This window comes from Abramis brama, assembly GCF_963993115.1.
Source record: "Abramis brama genome assembly, chromosome: 22".
NCBI lineage: Eukaryota > Metazoa > Chordata > Actinopteri > Cypriniformes > Leuciscidae > Abramis > Abramis brama.
The window spans coordinates 31,757,071-31,775,790 of NC_139984.1; the positions used below are offsets into that span (position 1 = coordinate 31,757,071).

The 18,720-nt window shown below is 37.4% G+C and overlaps 1 protein-coding gene across 3 annotated transcripts; it reads right to left on the reverse strand.

Moving 5' to 3' along the window:
• Nucleotides 1–3,216: 3,216 nt before the first annotated feature.
• btr31 (bloodthirsty-related gene family, member 31) lies at nucleotides 3,217–17,075 on the reverse strand. 3 transcript variants are annotated; one of them, XM_084098332.1, is made up of 6 exons: nucleotides 16,653–17,075; nucleotides 12,788–13,341; nucleotides 12,485–12,538; nucleotides 12,232–12,364; nucleotides 7,266–7,292; nucleotides 3,217–7,162 (listed from the first exon to the last, which is right to left on the reverse strand). In XM_084098332.1, the coding sequence occupies exons 2-6, from the start codon at nucleotides 13,337–13,339 to the stop codon at nucleotides 6,624–6,626; spliced, it is 1,305 nt and encodes a 434-aa protein (XP_083954458.1). In that variant the 5' UTR covers nucleotides 13,340–13,341; nucleotides 16,653–17,075; the 3' UTR covers nucleotides 3,217–6,623. The 3 variants fall into 3 exon arrangements, with proteins under 3 accessions (XP_083954458.1, XP_083954460.1, XP_083954459.1); XM_084098334.1 differs by lacking the exon at nucleotides 16,653–17,075 and adding an exon at nucleotides 15,599–16,595; XM_084098333.1 differs by lacking the exon at nucleotides 16,653–17,075 and adding an exon at nucleotides 16,098–16,594.
• Nucleotides 17,076–18,720: the final 1,645 nt, after the last annotated feature.

Sequence of the window (18,720 nt, forward strand, 5' to 3'; positions counted from 1 at the left end):
TAAGCCGTTTAGGGCTTTATAAGTCAGTAGCAATACCTTGTAATTAATACGGAACTTTATAGGTAGCCAATGTAGTGATGATAAAATCGGTGTTATATGATCATATTTTCTTGATCTAGTAAGAACTCTAGCGGCTGCATTTTGGACTAACTGTAGCTTGTTTATTGAGGATGCAGGACAACCGGCCAACAAAGCATTACAGTAATCTAGTCTTGAGGTCATGAATGCATGAACTAACTTTTCTGCATCAGAAACTGATAGCATATTACGTAGCTTAGCAATGTTTCTAAGGTGGAAAAAGGCTGTTTTTGTAACATACGAAATATGATTTTCAAAAGACAGGTTGCAGTCTAATATAACACCCAGGTCTTTTACTGTAGAGGATAAAGTAACAGGACATCCTACGATGTCAAAGTTGTATTGTGAGAGGTTCTGTGGGCGGTTTTTTGAACCGATAAGTATTACCTCTGTCTTGTCTGGATTTAATAATAGAAAATTACGCGTCATCCAATCTTTTATATCTTTAACACACTCTGTCAATTTGGATAATTTAGCGTTTTCATCCGGCCGTGATGAAATATATATTTGAGTGTCATCAGCATAACAATGGAAACTAATTCCATGTTTCCTTATAATATTTCCAAGTGGCAGCATATATATTGAGAATAACAGAGGGCCTAACACAGATCCCTGCGGCACTCCATAGTTTACTGGAGTTATGATCGATTTTTCTCCATTTAAATAGACAAAATGGTAGCGGTCAGATAAATATGATCTAAACCAGCTTAATGCTTGTCCTTGAACACCAGTATAATTTTGTAGTCGATCTAAGAGTATTGTGTGATCTATAGTATCGAACGCAGCACTTAGATCCAGTAAAACTAGTATTGAGATGCAGCCTTGGTCAGAAGCTAAGAGTAAATCATTTGTGATTTTAACGAGCGCAGTTTCAGTGCTGTGATGCGGCCTGAAACCAGACTGAAACTTTTCATAGATATCATTTTCTTGCAAGAAAGAGCACAATTGAGCGGACACAACTTTTTCTAGTATTTTAGACATACTGCAAGTGAACTGCAAGTACTGCAAGTGAACTGACTCTTTGTTATGAAGCGCAGACATTTAACAACACATAACTAGTGCATCTAGACACAGCACGTAAAAGGACATGATGATCTTTCAGTTTTTTCTCATCTAGAGAAGAGAAGATCTGAGATGATTTGCAGTGCTTGATGTGCTCACACACTGTAAAACGAGACGTTTTATGACATCTCTATCTTTGCTTGAGATTCCCTTATTGGGTGACAGTAAAGTGCAATGTTTTTTGAGGAGAAGAATCTGTAGGTTTATCGAGCTAAGATTTGAGTATTGTTTTTGTTTGTATTTTTGTTTTACATTTACATTTATGCATTTGGCAGACGCTTTTATCCAAAGCGACTTACATTGCATTTCAAGATACACATTCTTTACATTCTTATCAGGTCTTGCTTTCTCTGGGAAACGAACCCATGACCTTGACGAATCTGTAGGTTTATCGAGCTAAGATTTGAGTATTGTTTTTTTTTAGGTTAAATCTTTTTAAATAACTGCAAAAACGTAAACATTGGGACTTTTATAAGTGGGTAAAGTATTCATTAGTCTCCATCATAGAATTTATGAAATTCTTGTAACAAACTAGAAACGATTCTAGTGCCGGTAAAATCATAGAAAAGAAAGAAAGCTCGCATGAGGATAAAACATGCTTAAACATACATGAAATAGATATGCTCCTGAAATCAGCTGAGAATGAACACTGGAGAGAAGCCGCACACAATCTGTGTCGGAGGAGTTTAACACGTAAAGAAATCAGTTTCACATGATCGTTCACACTGGAGCGAAGCCGTTCACGGCCGTCAGTGTGGCGTTTCACTCAGATAGAGTCACGCTTTTTAATATCATTGTGAGTCGTAACAGTAATAAAACTATTGGACTGCACTAAATTGTGTTGCCATTGAAACTGAATAATTAACAATGGGAACAAACTATTTTTCTCAGCTGATGAAGAATATAAAGATCATGGAGGAGCTTATAGGATAGACTACGTTAAAAATGTAAATTATTGTAAATTCTAATCAAAGCCACTAATACATAGAGTACAATGTGCTAGATGTACATGAAATTAGCAGCAATAAAAAGTCTAAAATTTTTTTAATGAAAACAGAGAATAGTTTTATTTATGTAGTGATTCAACTTCTCACACTTGCACCAGATTATGTTTTGAGTTTTGATCGAATGATTCTTTTCCCCCTTTTACCTCGAGGCACTCGGAGGATTCTTGAGTAAATGAAACGATGCAAATTGGAGGGTGTGTGAGATATGAATAAATAGTAGAGCCTAATAATGTGTTATCAGCACAAGGAAGACACAAGTTTAATAAAACTTTTATTATTAACAAAACGATAACCAAGAACCTTATTTGAAAGCACGATATATCGGCCACCATATCGGTATCGGCCGATATATGCTCATTTTTAATTTGATCGTTATCGGCCCAATAAGAAAATCTGTCCGATAAATAATGTATTATTTCCGTCAGCTGAGATTCTTCAGATACACACTGTTCACCATGATGGTTTTGAATTGATTGAAATATGATTGTAATCACTTCAACAACAAAAAAAGGTTCAGTGCAACATGTGCAGCACAAGTCTGTCATATCGGCTTCATAAAATTAAAATGAGAACATCATAATTGTGTTTGGGACATGGCTTTTAATGGTGAGACTTTAGTTCTTGTAATCAGGTAAAAATTAAATAAAAATTTGGATTTGGATTTATCGGCCAATATATCAGCTATTGGCTTTAAATTATAAAGAATAAATCGGTTATCGTATCGGACAAAATGTTCATATTGGTGGAAATTGGAGGATGTGTGAGATATGAATAAATTGTAGAGCCTAATAATGTGTTATCAGCACAAGGAAGACACAAGTTTAATAAAACTAACAAAACGATAACCAAGGACCTTATTCCACATAAGCCCCAGAGGCCTGTTGCAGAAAGCCGGTTTCAGTGGCTATCCGTGTTTTTGAGATTAGTTTGAGCAAACTCTGGTTTTCTGGACATTTTTTTTAGTCCCCATGAGGAAAACAGCACATAAATCATACAGAATTATTATTATTTTTTTTTGGTTTTCTGTGAGGGTTGTGGTACAGAATATACAGGTTGTTCAGTATAAAAATCATATGGAAAGTTTCCAAAAATCATGAAAACTCAATGAGTGTGTCCCCTGGTCTGAGATTGACAGCGCAGACTTCATCATATGGTAAACACATCCCATCATTCCTCACTCACTCACTGACCACAACACACACACTGGTTTTCACTCATCCTTCCTGACAATATTACGTTTTCTGTCTCTTTCAGGTTTGATTTGGCAGCGGTTAATGACAGTGATGTTGGACTGATAACAGATCTGATAACCATCAACCCCGGTCAGATTTGGTCAGTGCTCACACTTACACACACACACACACACACACAGACACACACACACACACACACACATACATCATTAATAAAAACAGCTTTAATTAACATTTTAATGAAGACATTTCAGATTCAGTTTGTTCAGGAATGAGTTTAAGATCTCAGATTCTAGTTTTTAATGAGTGCTATTTCTAAATAAAACAATTCTAACTACAGCTTTTTTCAAAAACACATTCAGCATTTAGTATGTTAACTAATCTGTTATATGTGTGCATATAAATTGTATTGTGTTAACTCGTTTATCACATTAACAATATGGTCAATCTAGCAATTGTGAAGTAATGTGAGCAGTATTTTATTAATCTTGATTAAAATTAAATGATAAATGTAGGGGAGAGAGGGGGGCACAAACTAACGCAGGGCGAGTTTTAACACACATGGTTTAAATACTTCCACACATGCAGCACGACGAAACTTAGTGTATTTACTAGTTGCCATATCAACACTATATATAGAAATAGTGCCAATCTTAAAACATCTTTGGAAGATATCACTAGGCGCATTTCCATTACAGATTTGCACCAAACTTTTGCGTTTTTTTTAAAATGTCTACATAAAACTATTGCGAAATGACACCGTTTCAATTAACAGATCTTATGCTACTAAAACTTATTTTTTTCCTCTCGCGATAAGTAAAATCACTCCAGAAACCATGGCAACGGACGTTGGTAGGTTTATGTACTATATCCCAGCCACTGCACTGGCCATTATTATTAATCGAAGGAGACGTATGTGTGTTTTCCAAGCATTAATGGTAAGGAACGACCCTTATTATACTCATGAGCGGCACATATGAGGTGTTTCTGGGTGTTTCTCCCTCATTTCTGCGTCAAGCTCTTGATTGTGGCATTTATTTGAGGTTTAGAATCCATTATTCCTGTAATTCTTTTGTCTTATATGAATTTAATAAAGAGCTCTGTCTCGTATTCTGTCCAAACATACCGCGTAATCTACGTCAGGTGACTGTAAATGCGTAAAATCTGTTTCCATTGCAGTTTTGCAAAATATTTCTTTTTCGAATTGCCTGAAAAACCTCCTCATGTGAGTGTAAAAACTTTTTTGCGATAAATGGGAGTTTTTGCGAAATTGACGTGTTTCCATTGGGCGTATTTTCAATTCGCAATTTCAATTTGCGCAATTTGAAGGGTAATTTTGTGTTTATTTTAATGAGACAAATCTGATATTATTTTAATCTTATTTGTTATTTAACCCTCTGGGGTCTGAGGTGTAGATCTACGCTATTCTATTCTATACTTTTATGAATTCTATTGAGAAACCATGAGATAAAGGGGAATAAAGACTGAGAGTCAATGTTCAGAAATTATTAATGATTATTATGTTTTGAACTATGCTCTATAGCTGTGTTTTGCGGTGTGTTTGTTGTCAAACTCAAAAATTTTGTTCTTTTTTATTAGTAAAAAATGAGATCATTTTATATGAAAAAGTTAATTATTTTATTTTATTGACATGTATTTTATTTTTATTTATTTTTAATGATTATATTTTATTTGAGTTTGTCTTGTAATTATTATTATTTTTAATTAGATCTGATAAAATTGTAATCTGTCATATGGTCATGTTACTATGGGGCATGTTGTCACATTTCACTTCCATTCTTTCGGGGTAAATCAAGAAAAAAATGTACACTGTATTAATGAAACAAAACTACATAATTGTACTAGACGTGTGGGAAATTAATGTGGGGAAAAAATAATTCTCTGAACCCCAGGTGGATTTACACAAACTGAGAAAGTCAGAGAGTGTTCGGTTGTGCCCCGCTCTCCCATATCAGTTATAGAATTGAACATTTGTCTTTATTTACATGAACCAAGAACCTCAACATTTCACAAGTAATTCAGTGTTTACAGCTGGAGAGAAGAGAGAGAAAATGGCTTCAGAAATGTTTGTAGAAACACTGGAAAGTTTGGAAATTTAGTATTTTGTAGAATTTCACCATATAATATGAAATCATATTATGTAAAATGTCATAGTGGATTTGAAAAGCAAAGTATTAATATAAGACAAAAGAAATGTATAGATGTGTAATAAATTATCCATTTACACGCGTATATTCCATGGAAGCCATTTTCTGCCAAATTTAAATAAATAAATTAAATGATTAAAATGAAAATTAAAACCAGATTAACGATTTCATTACAGAAAACAGTACGCAAAATATGTGACAAAATTGAGAATGAAATGAAATGATTTCATTTTCACAGCATTATCCCTGTCAAATTGAAAAATAAAATGCAATTGGTGATTTCACATTTCATTTTCACTACAGTCTGGAGGCAAGACTGCCAATATTAAAATGAAAAGCCAAACGTGAAAAAGAAACTACAAATACAGTTTTTACAATGTTCTTTAGTAACGCTCACGCAATAATAGTGACACAATTCATTTTCGTTTTCATTTTAATTCCTCTTTTATTTCACAGTTTTCATTTTCGTTTTCATTTTCAAAGACAACCTGCATGCAAATTATATGTTAATGAGTGGGTGTGGCTTATTCTAGTAACGGCGCTAGAGACACGCCTTCTGTAAAGCGAAGTCATCGAAGTCCGTGTGCATGATTTGAATGTGTGAAACGAAATTATTTAAATGTGATTATATTGTAATCGAGACGACAAGATATGGCGAAATCTGTTAGTGAGCTTTTGCGGGAAGCTTCCGCAGCATTAGAACATGGAAACAACCAGCCTGACCATGTTAGTTATGATGTTAGACTCAGACTAGACCATAATCGATGAGGTTCATTCATGTATTAGGCTGTTTTGGAAATTCAACTATTTGGGTGTACAGAAGTCTTAGTAACACAATTTCTACAACAATTATAGCCAGACATTAATACCCACTAGCCTGACTACGTCAGACTTCCTACTTCCGCTCAGTTTCATTTCGCTTCTGTAGTCAGTCTGAGATAGCAGCGTATCTTTCAGTTTTCCAGCGGCCTTCGGACGGCCGGCCAATCAACGAACAGAGGGCGGGCTGAGAGGGGTGACGTAGATGGTGATTGTACCATGGATGCGTAGATTTACTTCACATAATCAGCACATCCACAGTTAATATTTTGAGATTTTATGTTATTTTGTTTGTTTCATCTGACAGGAGTGATGATCAGTGGGTTTGAGTTTTCACCTTCATCATTAAGGCCTGGGCTGAAATATGGATAGAGTTTGTCAGTGAAAGTCTGACCAGTGAAAGAGTAGATATGAGATCTGGACTCCACGTCATAAAAAGAGACCAGACCCTCCTCATAATCCACAAACACACCAACCTTCTCAGGTTTCACTCTCTGAGATAAAGAGACAGATGGACTATCATAAGCTTTATAATGATTCTCATTCTTCAGAATCACAGTCCAGTATCCATCCTCAGGACTCAGTGTGATCGTCCCCTTCCTGTTAATGGATTCTCTGGCCACTCCTAAAGCCCACTGAGTCTTTCCCTTCACCTGCACCTCATAGTAAAATCTCCCTGAACTGAATCCCTGCTTTGCCAGAACACACAAAAACGTATCAAATCTCTTTGGGTTTTCTGGGACGTCCTGCCAAATGTCTCCATCACTGACTTGTTTTCCATCATCAGACAGGATGAGATATGGATAAGCTGTATCAGGATCCAGAGTCAAATCCACTGAGAGAGATCAGACATTATCAATCAACTTCAGAACAAACATTTTCATGTGTACATTATAAACAAAAGTACTGTGAGTGTATTAGTTTCAATCACACTGTACCTGCAAACTTCTGCACAAACTTCAACCCTGTGGACACAGATGACAATATAATGATGAATTATTCATAGCAGTAATTTCAGGTTAACAGTGAGTTTCTCTACTGGCAGCATCTTGGAAATGTTGATCGTCCATCAGTTTGTAAAACAAAATGCAGAATGTTATTGCAGTAAATATACATACGGTGGAGGTCTATGAGACAATCATAACAGAGGGTTTAAAAGCAGAAATGTCAAGTTGTATTTTTATTAAAGCTGTAATAATAATTATTCAGTGTAAAAAGAAGTGTTATTTTTGTCTATATTGTCCTTGTGAAGTGAGGAAACCTTTTAGACAGTTTATTTTATAGTCAGACTTCTGGTTGTGTGTCAGTGATGGGATCTCTGTGCTCTAGGGTTGCCAACTTCAGAAAAGGAGAATAAGGGACACTCAACATATGTGTACTGTACCACACAGTGTATGTCATTTCAGTGTCTGCAGTTAAGTGTGTGTATAAAAGGTTCTCAGATATAAACACATTTGTTTTGCTTAACCTATCAATGCACAATTTAATCCTAAAAATAATTTTAACGTCATAGAAATAAATGTCAATTGTTACACACAAACCATCTAAAGCTTTTGTAGCATTATACACTACCGTTCTAAAGTTTGGCATTAGTAATCATTTGTTTTAAATAAATGAATAGTTTCATTCAGCAAGAATGCATTAAATGTGTAAAAAGTGACAGTGAAGACATTTTAATGTTACAAAAGCTTTCTATTTCAGATTAATGCTGTTTTTTTTTGTTTTCTTTTTTACTTTCTATTCATCAAAGAATCCTGAAAAAAATGTACACAACAGTTTTCAACATGGATTTCTCATTTCAGTATCACCGTGAATATCATAATTTGTTTGAAATATAATCTACAAATGCATAAACAGATGTTTCTTCTGCATTTTACACGCATACACCTAGTTTGCCGAACAAATTAAACCAACAAACTAAACGCTCTCGTGGTGTCTGCCATTGCTAAGCAATCATGAACCAAGTTCCCCATGATGATGAAGAAGTTTGATGTTTGCTTTGTTTGCTCGTTTCAGATCTTAAGTTTGTTTTGAAGAGTTTGTTTTCATTTGATGTGAATTACACTTGCTGGAAACAGTATTTTACCCTGTACTCTGCCATGAATTTCACACTACTGTGATATTATTTTGCCTTACGACATTCAGGCCTGGGAATAACTGATGGACAGACGACAAGTCTATGAGCTGAACATGATTGTGACCATGATTGTGAATTCAGGTCTTGTCCACACTAATACGGTTTTGTTTGAAAACACATCTTTTTCTCTCTGTTTTGGCTTTTCGTCCACACTGAGACCGTGTTTTTAGCAATGAAAACGAAGCTTTTCAAAAACGCTCTCCAAAGTGGATACATTTGAAAAAGCCGTTTTCACGTTGTAGTGTGGACTGTCAGAACAGAGGTATATGAAACCGATGACGCAAGTTTAGTCATGTTGTAACGCTTTAACCAGAAGTGCCTGAATGGTTGTAGCCAAGTGTAAGCAAAGACTCAAGTATCTGATATTCCACAGTGGTTATGTATTATCAGCGTTGTTGATCCCACGCACACATGGGGCAGTTTGCAAAACACTCCACTAACAACTGCGTTACTGAATAGAAATAAAACAGGATAAGAGCAACAGAATTATAAAACAGGCTTTACACGCATACATGCTGTACCATCCTCATACCGACTGACATACTCATCAGTGAGGGAGTAATGCAGAGTTCACACTGCACGATTTTCACTGTTATTTTCACACTGCACGACTATCTGGGGTGACATTCAGTTGCTGGTGTTGCACGATGGATCGGCGACAGAATCCGCAAAACTACGCTTCACAACCAAACATGCGTGAGAAATGATAAGGAAATAACGCAAGATCACGAGTGCGTGAGACAGAAATTGTTATTAAAAATGATAGCCTGCAAGAAGATTTACGGTCCAAATTGTCTGTGCGCTGATTTGCAGCGAAAAGATTATGCCGGAGGAAATGGTTGGGGAGGCGAGGAGAGCAAGGATTGTGTGTTTCTGCAAAGAGAGTTGGGGAAAATAAATCATTTCACTGTGCTGCTGTTGCTGCTGGTCAAGCAAATGTTTGTGCTTTATTTTTGTATGATATAATTGTAAATATCAATTAAAAATACTGATATTCTGGTTTATTACTCCTTCCTGAACTTCCCGCTGCCCTGTATCTTGTTCTCTCATTGGCTGTAGGTCTTCGCCGACGTAGTTTTCAGTCAGAACACATTCACACAGCAGGATTTTGAAGATACTTATGTCAAATATCTCAAGGGCTTCAGCTACTCATCGGCGATTCTCTCAGATCGCGTCTTTGATAATTCACACTGTGTGATTGTCACTCGCGTGAACGAGCACCGATTTGCCTGTGATTTCGCCCATTTGTCGGCAATCTCACAAAACCTGTCGACGAGCGAAAATCGGGCCTAAAATCATTCAATGTGAACTCGGCACAAGAGCCTGCTTTCCACCTTAAAGGAGCAGTACCTAATTCTACTTGTTACAATGTGACGCATATTGAACCCATAGATATTCATGTTTATACCGGTATTGTGCCTGTTATTTGTTATTCACTTTTACAAAGTTTCTAAAATATGTTTTATTTTTTGCACACTTTTTATGTCACAGTCCTGCAAAGATGACAGAAAATTAACTCTTATTTGCTGTCCTGCGGCAAATGATGAGAGCAGTCGCGTTTTAGACCAAACATATAATGGTGAGTGAGTGCGACCTGGACGCATCAGTGAATGCTGAGATATTTAGCTAAATAAAATGATCCTGCCAGAAGAATTGAGTGATAACTTGATTATGTCTGTCTGTATCATCTCAGTGAGCTTTTATGAGGGTTTACGCATGCGCTGTAAGGGGAATTTAGTGTTTAATTTTATCGCATGAAACCACACGCGATTTGGCAAACGCTGCGATTATTTTATGTTTGTCAGTTTGTCAGTGCAACACGGCTGATCGGTAGTAAATGCTCCATCTGAAAACTAGGGGGGCGTCTCACATACACACACACACATCAAATATCCATCTGAACACCGCAGAAGTACGATAACACACATCATTCCAGGAAACCCCTATGGGCATCATCGCTGTCGCTGAATAAACAGAAGATTGAAACGCTCTGATTGATTAAACATGACTAATAAACACACGACTGCCTTATTCTGTGTAAGAAGCACATCATCCTTCTGATGAGCTCAGCTGTCGTTATGAAGTGAGTCTGGAGTTAAAGCATGTTATTAAGTAAGGGTTAATGCCCGACGAGATGTCCATTGTCAGGTATTAATGGACGACAGCGAGGCGTAAACCGCCCGACACGCAGCGGAGCCTCCGCCAAAGTCCATTAATACCTGACAGTGGACACCTCGAAGGGCATTAACCTGCTTATACCATGGTCACTTGCCAAATAACACATTTTTAAAACATTAATAAAGTTTTTACAAACAATAACTTGGTTTCCCTGGTTACACCTGACGGTTTATTTATTAGGTGTCCTCTATCACTTTTTAATGGACACCCTGCAGCCAATCAGAATCGAGTATTCACCCAGACCATGGTATAAATATTGTTAATAAATGCTTCTCATGTTTGGAAAGATGTTTGCTTTTTCAAATGCACGTTATAAGTGACTAAAACTCGCAGTGCTTTCGGAGTGAGCTGCGTTTACAAGCCGATCATTAATGACAAGCAAACAAATAATCACAGGATTTGCGATTTCAAAATCGCTTTAAGCCAAATCGGTTGAAGTACGATTACATGGAAATTGCGATTAATCGTAAAGCTCTAGTGTGGATGAGAACTTTTTGAAAACGCTAGTGTGGACGGAGAGTATTTTGAAACAAAAACTCAGTTTTCAAATCTATCCGGATTAATGAAGTAACCTTGTTTGTCTTACAGAAACTCGGATCAAAGATCATCATGCAACCCTGTGCCTAACAGATTAACAACAATACGAGCGACAGAGATGAGCGTAGATCATTTAAATCCATTGGAGGGCTGTGTGTGTTTGCTTACAACAGCTGGGCCACACAATACTGTGTACGCAAGTAAGTGTGCACACCGGACTTTGAGATTTCACCATTTCTTTAGCCTATTTCTCACATACCCCTTTTCCACCTAAAAAGAACTGGTTCGGAACTGGTGCTGGTTCAAAGTTGGTTCAACTTGCAAACCTTCTCAGAACCTGTTTGTTTTTCCACTGACTAGAGAGCCCAGCGAATGACGTCGTTACATCACTGTGTACGTTGCCATAGGTCTTAGCTTTCGCCAACTTCAAGCATAATAATTACAATGCTGGACTACATCGTCTTTCTTCAAATGTTTCTCCTGGCTTTGCGATCCTCTATTGGGGTAAGAAGACGTTTAGAACACATTTGTGCTGCTCGTCTGGATTACTATAGACGGAGGTTGCGTTCGAGAAGAAGTTCGACAATAACCCGCCCCCAGCCCCCGACGTAAGCATGACGAGGTAAAAGAACGGTTCTAGTCCAGCAAAGAGTTGGTGCCGCTTTGGAACCAATTTTCTTGGCCGAGAACCGGTTCTTTGGCTGTCGAAACACAAAGAAATGGTTTGCGTGTAGGCACCGGCTCCGAACCGGCACCAGCACTGCCTTGGTGGAAAAGGGGTAAAAGAAGTTCATCCAGATCACTGTCAGATTTATTAATGTATCCGGACCGAACGTTGATGCTGCAGGAGAGAATAGCGAAGAGCTACAATGATGCAGTATTCTTTTACTGTTCTTTTTTTTAAATCCATTTAAATCCTTTATTTATTTATTTTAACCTCCAACCGAACTGCTGAGACCATCACATCGTTCAAGAAGCAGCTGAAGACACACTTAACCGCAAGTACCAAACCACACATTCCTAAACCAATGCACTTACACACACTCACTCACCCTCACTCATGGTGTATTGTTTGTGTAAGATGATCAGTACTGCTACCAACAGGACACCCAGACCAATAATCATCCAGTTTGAAAAGTGGACGGTTCGAGAAAAAGTAGTGGAACAATCATTGGAGGCGCGAGTCTGCAAAAAGAGGAAGATTCAGTTCAAGCAACACTTCTCGAAGAAAGATTGCAAAGCTTGTGATAAGTTGTGGCTCAAAGTGCAAGAAGCCAAATTATTCTAATAATTTTTTCCACTCACTTTTCTCAGCTCTACTCTGATCTCTTGAATCTTCTTCATTCTGTCCTGGATCATCTACATACAGAGAAAAACACAGACACATTTATCACTGAATTTAGTGTTAAATCTTCTGACAACACAATTCTTATTTGAATAATAAATGTTTGACCCCATAAATTAAATTTTATACATATGGATTTTAGTCCATGTCTGTCAGCTTTGAAGGTAACATATTGCTTTCTCAAAAATTGATAAAATTAACTTTTACCTGATTTAGGATGCATTTCACAGTGTGTTTAAAGTGTTTTGTTTGTAACTCTTTACCTTCTTCTCTCGACTCTCCTCCTCTATAGGAACAGTGTTGTGAGTCCTGTGTTCTCCTTCAGTGCAGGACAGACAAACACACGTCTGGTCATCTCTGCAGAACAGCTCCAGAGGTCTCTCGTGTTTCTGGCATATATAATCCTCCAGATTTTCCACAGGATTGATCAGTGTGTGTTTCTTTAGACGTGGGACTCTGAGATGAGGCTCCAGATGAGTCTCACAGTAAGAGCTTTGACACATCAGGCAGGTCTTCACAGCTTTCTGCTTTCTTTCACCACAGAAGTCACAGAACACCCCAGATTCTCCTGGATTAAGCTTCTTAAAGTGTTGCACAAGCTTTCCGAGTGTTGTATTAATCTTGAGCTCAGGTCTTCTGCTGAATGTTTCTTCACAGAGTGGACAGAAGCAGGTCTGTGTGTCCGTCCAGCACTCGCTCAGGCAGGTTCTGCAGAAGTTGTGTCCACATGGAGTGGTGACTGGATCAGTGAACACTTCCAGACAGATGGAGCACTGGAGCTCCTCATTTAGTGCTGGACCACTGGAAGATGCCATGGCTGAAAAGATAAGTAATGTCAATAATATATCTTCTGCATTGCTGAAGAGAGCAAGTTTGATAATTATATGTGCTGAGTAAATTAGGCTATGTATGTTTGCATGTTAAATACTATTATAACTTACAACAATAAATCATGTACCACTGTCTATATCAAAGTCAAATACTGTCTAACACGCACCAACACTAACCCTAACCACACTGAGCATATAAGGTTTTGTTTTAGATGGGTACTGTAATAATAGAAATAACCTGAAGAAACTAAATTAAGAAACTTAACAGAAACTAGGAGTCACAGTACAGCAAATGTAACAGGTTTTTAATACCATCATAAGATCTTTTATAAAAAAAACAACAACATAGAAAATGAGTGGAACTGTAATTTTTCAAACAAATAACTTACTAAATTAACATCTGTTACCACCAAGTGTAATTTCTGTTTCAGGGCCGTGCACAGACATTTTAAAGGGCAGTGGCCTAAACCAAAAAAGGGGCACTATAAAGTGTGCCAACAACAGAAAATTTAGTTATTTGTATTAGATCTGATCGAGAGTACAATAATTCGATAATTTGGGGGAGAAGGACCGTTTAATTATTTCTAATTAAACAAAGAAATATTCAAATCTCTTTTAGTTACAGTGTCTGTTTACATTACACTACATAATAATAGTTATAATATTAATCCAATGACAGTAATTGTCATATTTTGTAAAACAATAAAGGAAACTTTCATAATTAGTTTTGTACCAATTTCTGTACTTGAAAGAGATAAGCACATGATCTTTTATTTTGACGGAAACTGCATCAAGCTTTTATTTTGGCGGACAACATTTGTTTAAAACATGGTTTACAAACGCCTCTCATTAAATTTCTAGTGAATTGCGGTAATCGTCAACTATGCCAATGTGGAAATGATCTGTAACTCGGTTATGGGTTCCTACACTCATGACATAGCCTAAGTGTTTTGAAAGTAACTGTTAGTTCTGCTTACCGCGGACTCTACACTTTCTCATCTCTCTCCTGATCCTCCTAACTATCATCATCTGCCCCAGGAGCTGATGAAGGTCAGAAAACATACACTACCGTTCAAAAGTTTGGGGTCAGTAAGATTTTTAATGTTTTTAAAAGAAGAATCTTCTGCTCACCAAGGCTGCATTTATTTGATTAAAAATGCAAACAAAAACAGTAATATTCTGAAATATTATTCCAATTTAAAACAGCTGTTTTCTATGTGAATATACAGTAATGCTGTTCTTTTGAACTTTCTATTCATCAAAGAATTTTTTTTTTACACAACTGTTTTCAACATTGATAATAATAATGAATGTTTCTTGAGCATCAAATCATATTAGAATGATTTCTGAAGGATCATGTGACACTGAAGACTGGAGTAATGATGCTGAACATTCAGCCTTGATCACAGGAATAAATTACAATTTAAAATATATTAAAATAGAAAACAGTCATTTTAAATTGTCATAATATTTCACAATATTACTGTTTGTTTTTTATCAAATAATGCAGCCTTGGTGAGCAGAAGATAGGCTACTTCTTTTAAAAACATTAAAAAATCTTACTGACCCCAAACTTTTGAACGGTAGTGTATATTTAGACACATTTTACAGTGTCTACTTCAAGGGCCTGTTTCTATTTTTTCCACGCTGTTTCTCTGCACATTCCTTGCGTTTCTTCTCCATCTTGCTGACTATTTTGACAGATACACACTGACACTGCTGCACTCTCGCTCACTCGTTTAAAGTTGTGATTGGCCCAGCCCAGTGTCAATCAAGAAAAGAACCAATGGACCGCTGATCTACGTGTTTCATGGGCTGGTCTGTCAGAAGAAGAAAAAAAAAAACCTAACGCTGACTTTTTCTGACCAGTGCATTACACCGGCACAAACCCAGCACCGCCAATTAAGCAAAACAAAACAAAATGAATGGGCCACCGATGTACAAGAAAAAGAATGTAACCCTAACCCTAACCGATGTGCCGTTAAAAAGAAAAAATAATAGGCCTAATAATAAAAATAATGTATGAGTATATGAGATGTATCGGCCCAAAAAGCACGTCGGCCCACCAGGAAAGTGCGCGGTATGCCCGATGGCCAGTCCAGCCCTGGTTGTAGGCCTACAAGTTGTTAGCACTAGTAGAAAGAGCCAGAAGCCAGAAGACCAAGAGCAAAACATTACCGACATAAATACAACAAAAACAAATGACTAATTTCGCAGATTCAACCACTGTCTTGCATAGCCTACCTGTTAATGCGACAGCTTTCGTGAACTGTCATATAGGCTGTTTCTCAATTCCAAGAACGCAAAGAACAGACTTGCGTCCTCTGAGACCGGTCTTGCCAGCCGACCTTGAAAGAACGAACTTGGAAGGACGCGAGAACACAGAACGCATCTTTATGAGAACTGACTGAGATGTGCTGCGATCTTGCTGCTTAACTGACCATCTCGGCAAATAGCGATTCACGACCAAAGCGCAATAAATACAACACAACATCACAAACAAATGTCACAACTTATTAAACATTTCTTTCATATTATTATAGATATTGTTTTCATATAAGTTGAGAATATGTTGAGATTCTTTTTAATATGCTAATAAAAATACTGCCGCTTTCTTAAGGTCTTTATCACTTTATTAAAATGAAGCAAAAGAGACCGGCAAATGTAAACTTTCACGAGCTGTCACGTATATCGAGCTTGCTGCGGGAATCTCTCAAGTGAGAACGAGAAGTTTGAAGCTTACAGCCTTTCGTACGTCGACTGCCCGCAGCGTCTTCTGGGATTTTTAACGGTTCGATTCTCTCAAGTCTGCATTTGATGCATCCTCGATGTCAAGGACACATCCGGGCACTTCATGCGTCCTCTGTACTAGCGTTCTTGAGTATTGGAATTGAACTTCGACGGTTGATGATGACGTAGTAAGAGAACACAAGGACACAAGATCACTGAAGAACGCATATTGAGAAACAGCCATCCTGTGAGTGATGCTGCGGAGCGAGCGGGAAAACCTGGAGCGGATTAGCGGAATCAGCGGAATGCTTTGAGCGGTGGGGAAGAGGGGCACCTCAGTCGATGAGGGCAGAGGGGCAGTGGCTCTAGCCACCGGGCCACCCCCTTGTGCACGGCCCTGTTCTGTTTAATAGAATTATGATTTTCACTGAACTTTGTTTATTCTGTCTGCAGTTCAAATACTTCCTGATTCTGATATGTGTTGCATGAACTTTAATTTTACAAACGTTCTTGTACTGCATTATGCTATTAAACTAGTGCACTTTAAACTTATATTTCCATCACTTACCTGTGAATGAATGTCAGATTTGATCGTTAATTTCAGGGTTTCTGAAAAGAAATGTTGTTTGAAGAAGTTTCCCGTTCATCTGTTCAGTTTCACTTTCACTGAAGTCTTTACACACATGCAGTGATGTCATATACTGTAGCTCCGCCCATAATCATAAATATGAAACTGTTCCTAATCCATCCATGATGAGTGAGTAAACAGTGTAAGAAACTTCTAGAATGTGTAGTTTTGTTTAGTTCCTTAATTTTTTAAGAGAGCAGTGGCAAATATCAAGTTATCACAGTTTATACAATTGAAGTTTGTTTGAAAAGGCACACACTAAACATATGATTCAGTGCAATTTGCCTTTATTTCCTGGATCGGTAAAACAATAAAACATATAAAGGCTTTCTAGTAGCTAAAAATAAAGGCGTGGTAAAAAAAAAAGAAAAAAAAAAAAAAAAAAAAGATTGTTATATGTTTTTAAAATCAACCCCATAGAGATAAAATGCTTACCGTTGTCTGGCCACTGTACGAGTGCATACTCACGTCACGATCCTGAAGCGCGAATCTCAGCTATTTAAATTTCAACTGATTTTTGTAGTCTGTCGTCTGAGAGAAATCTGATTTTACCTGCAGGTAAAACCACTAAAGAAAGAGCTCACAAAAGGATAAACATAAACAGAATCTATAAACATATTTCAAATATGATAACAGTCGCTATAGTGTGCAGTGCTTTTGCTCTGGACAGTGTGTGAGGCTCAGTGTGGATATGAAGAGATGAAGGGTGTTTTCTGGTCCATATACTGCCAATAGGTGGCGCTAATGCACTGTTTAGTAGTTTAAAGGGGTGGTATAATGCCCTTTTCAAAAGATGTAAAATAAGTCTCTGATGTCCCCAGAGTGTGTATGTGAAGTTTTAGCTCAAAATACACCACAGATATTTTTATAAAGCATGTTAAAGTTGTCACTTTTTGAGAGTGATCAAAAACGCACCATTTTGTGTCTGTCCCTTCAAATGCAAATGAGCTGCTGCTCCCGGCACAGGGGGCGGAGCTTCAACAGCTTGTGTCCTTTTACCTCACAAAGACATGCACTGAAAATGTCAAAAACTTTTAGCCTTTTATGTTCAAACCAGATTCAGAAAGATGGAGAGACCCAAGAAGAAGTGACAACATGTAGACAACATTTCTGAATGGTTAGTTGGTGAATTTATGTAGCTTATGTGGAGTTTATGTGGAATTTATGTAGCTTATGTGGATCTTCTAGTCATTGATTAGCCTATTCTGTCTTGATAATCTATAAATCGTGTTCCGGGGGCGGGGTTTATGTAAATTCTTGGGTTCGTGATGTCACTAACCTGAGAGGAAGCTCTTGTAGTCCCTACCAGCCGTTTGTTGTAGTCCTTAAAAAGTGATTTCTGTAAAAGCAAATATCTCCCTTTTCTTTGAACTTTGAGTGTTGTAACTTTACAGATGTTGTTTATGCTCAAACAGCAACATTACACACTAACTAAGTGAAATCATAATCAACCACCCCTTTAAAATCCACTGTAAATGAGGAAGCAGCAGCAGCTCACCCTATCTTTTGAAAGGAGTTCACACAGTGGTCACAGATTCAAACCAGCAGAAGTTTGAGAATATCATGTCTGCAATTTAATCGTGTTTAATGAAGGAGATAATATATGTCTGTCCATCCTGGATATTGATAGTTTCATAACAGAAATCTGTCAGCTGAAGAAAGAGAAGGATGGAGGTAACGGGAGGTAAAGATGATGGAGAGAAACCAGAAACTGAAGGGATCGAGAGGTTTGTACATGATAAAGATTCACTTCATCCTTAAACCTGAATTACCTGAAACTCTGTTTGTTTGTCTTTCCCTCGTTTTTCTTTTCTTTCTGCTGACTAATGATCTAATAAAGTTGATTCATTGAATCGATTCTCACAATTCAAATATCTTGATATGCAGATTCTGACTGCAATGTTTATATGTACAATAAAGTGTATTAGTGTATTTAGCGTATTACCAGAACAGCGAGAAGCTTCCAGCATTCCTGTCAGACATTAGTGACTGAGAACGACTCCATGGT

What these genes read in the sequence shown, in the direction of transcription:
- btr31 (XM_084098332.1), bottom strand. Translation starts at nt 13,339, where the DNA reads ATGGCATCTTCCAGTGGTCCAGCACTAAATGAGGAGCTCCAGTGCTCC. An exon ending in TCAGAGTAGAGCTGAGAAAA is followed by an intron (nt 12,365 to 12,484) that starts GTGAGTGGAAAA and finishes CTCTTTTTGCAG; the next exon opens with ACTCGCGCCTCCAATGATTG. An exon ending in ACAATACACCATGAGTGAGG is followed by an intron (nt 7,293 to 12,231) that starts GTGAGTGAGTGT and finishes CTGTGTCCACAG; the next exon opens with GGTTGAAGTTTGTGCAGAAG.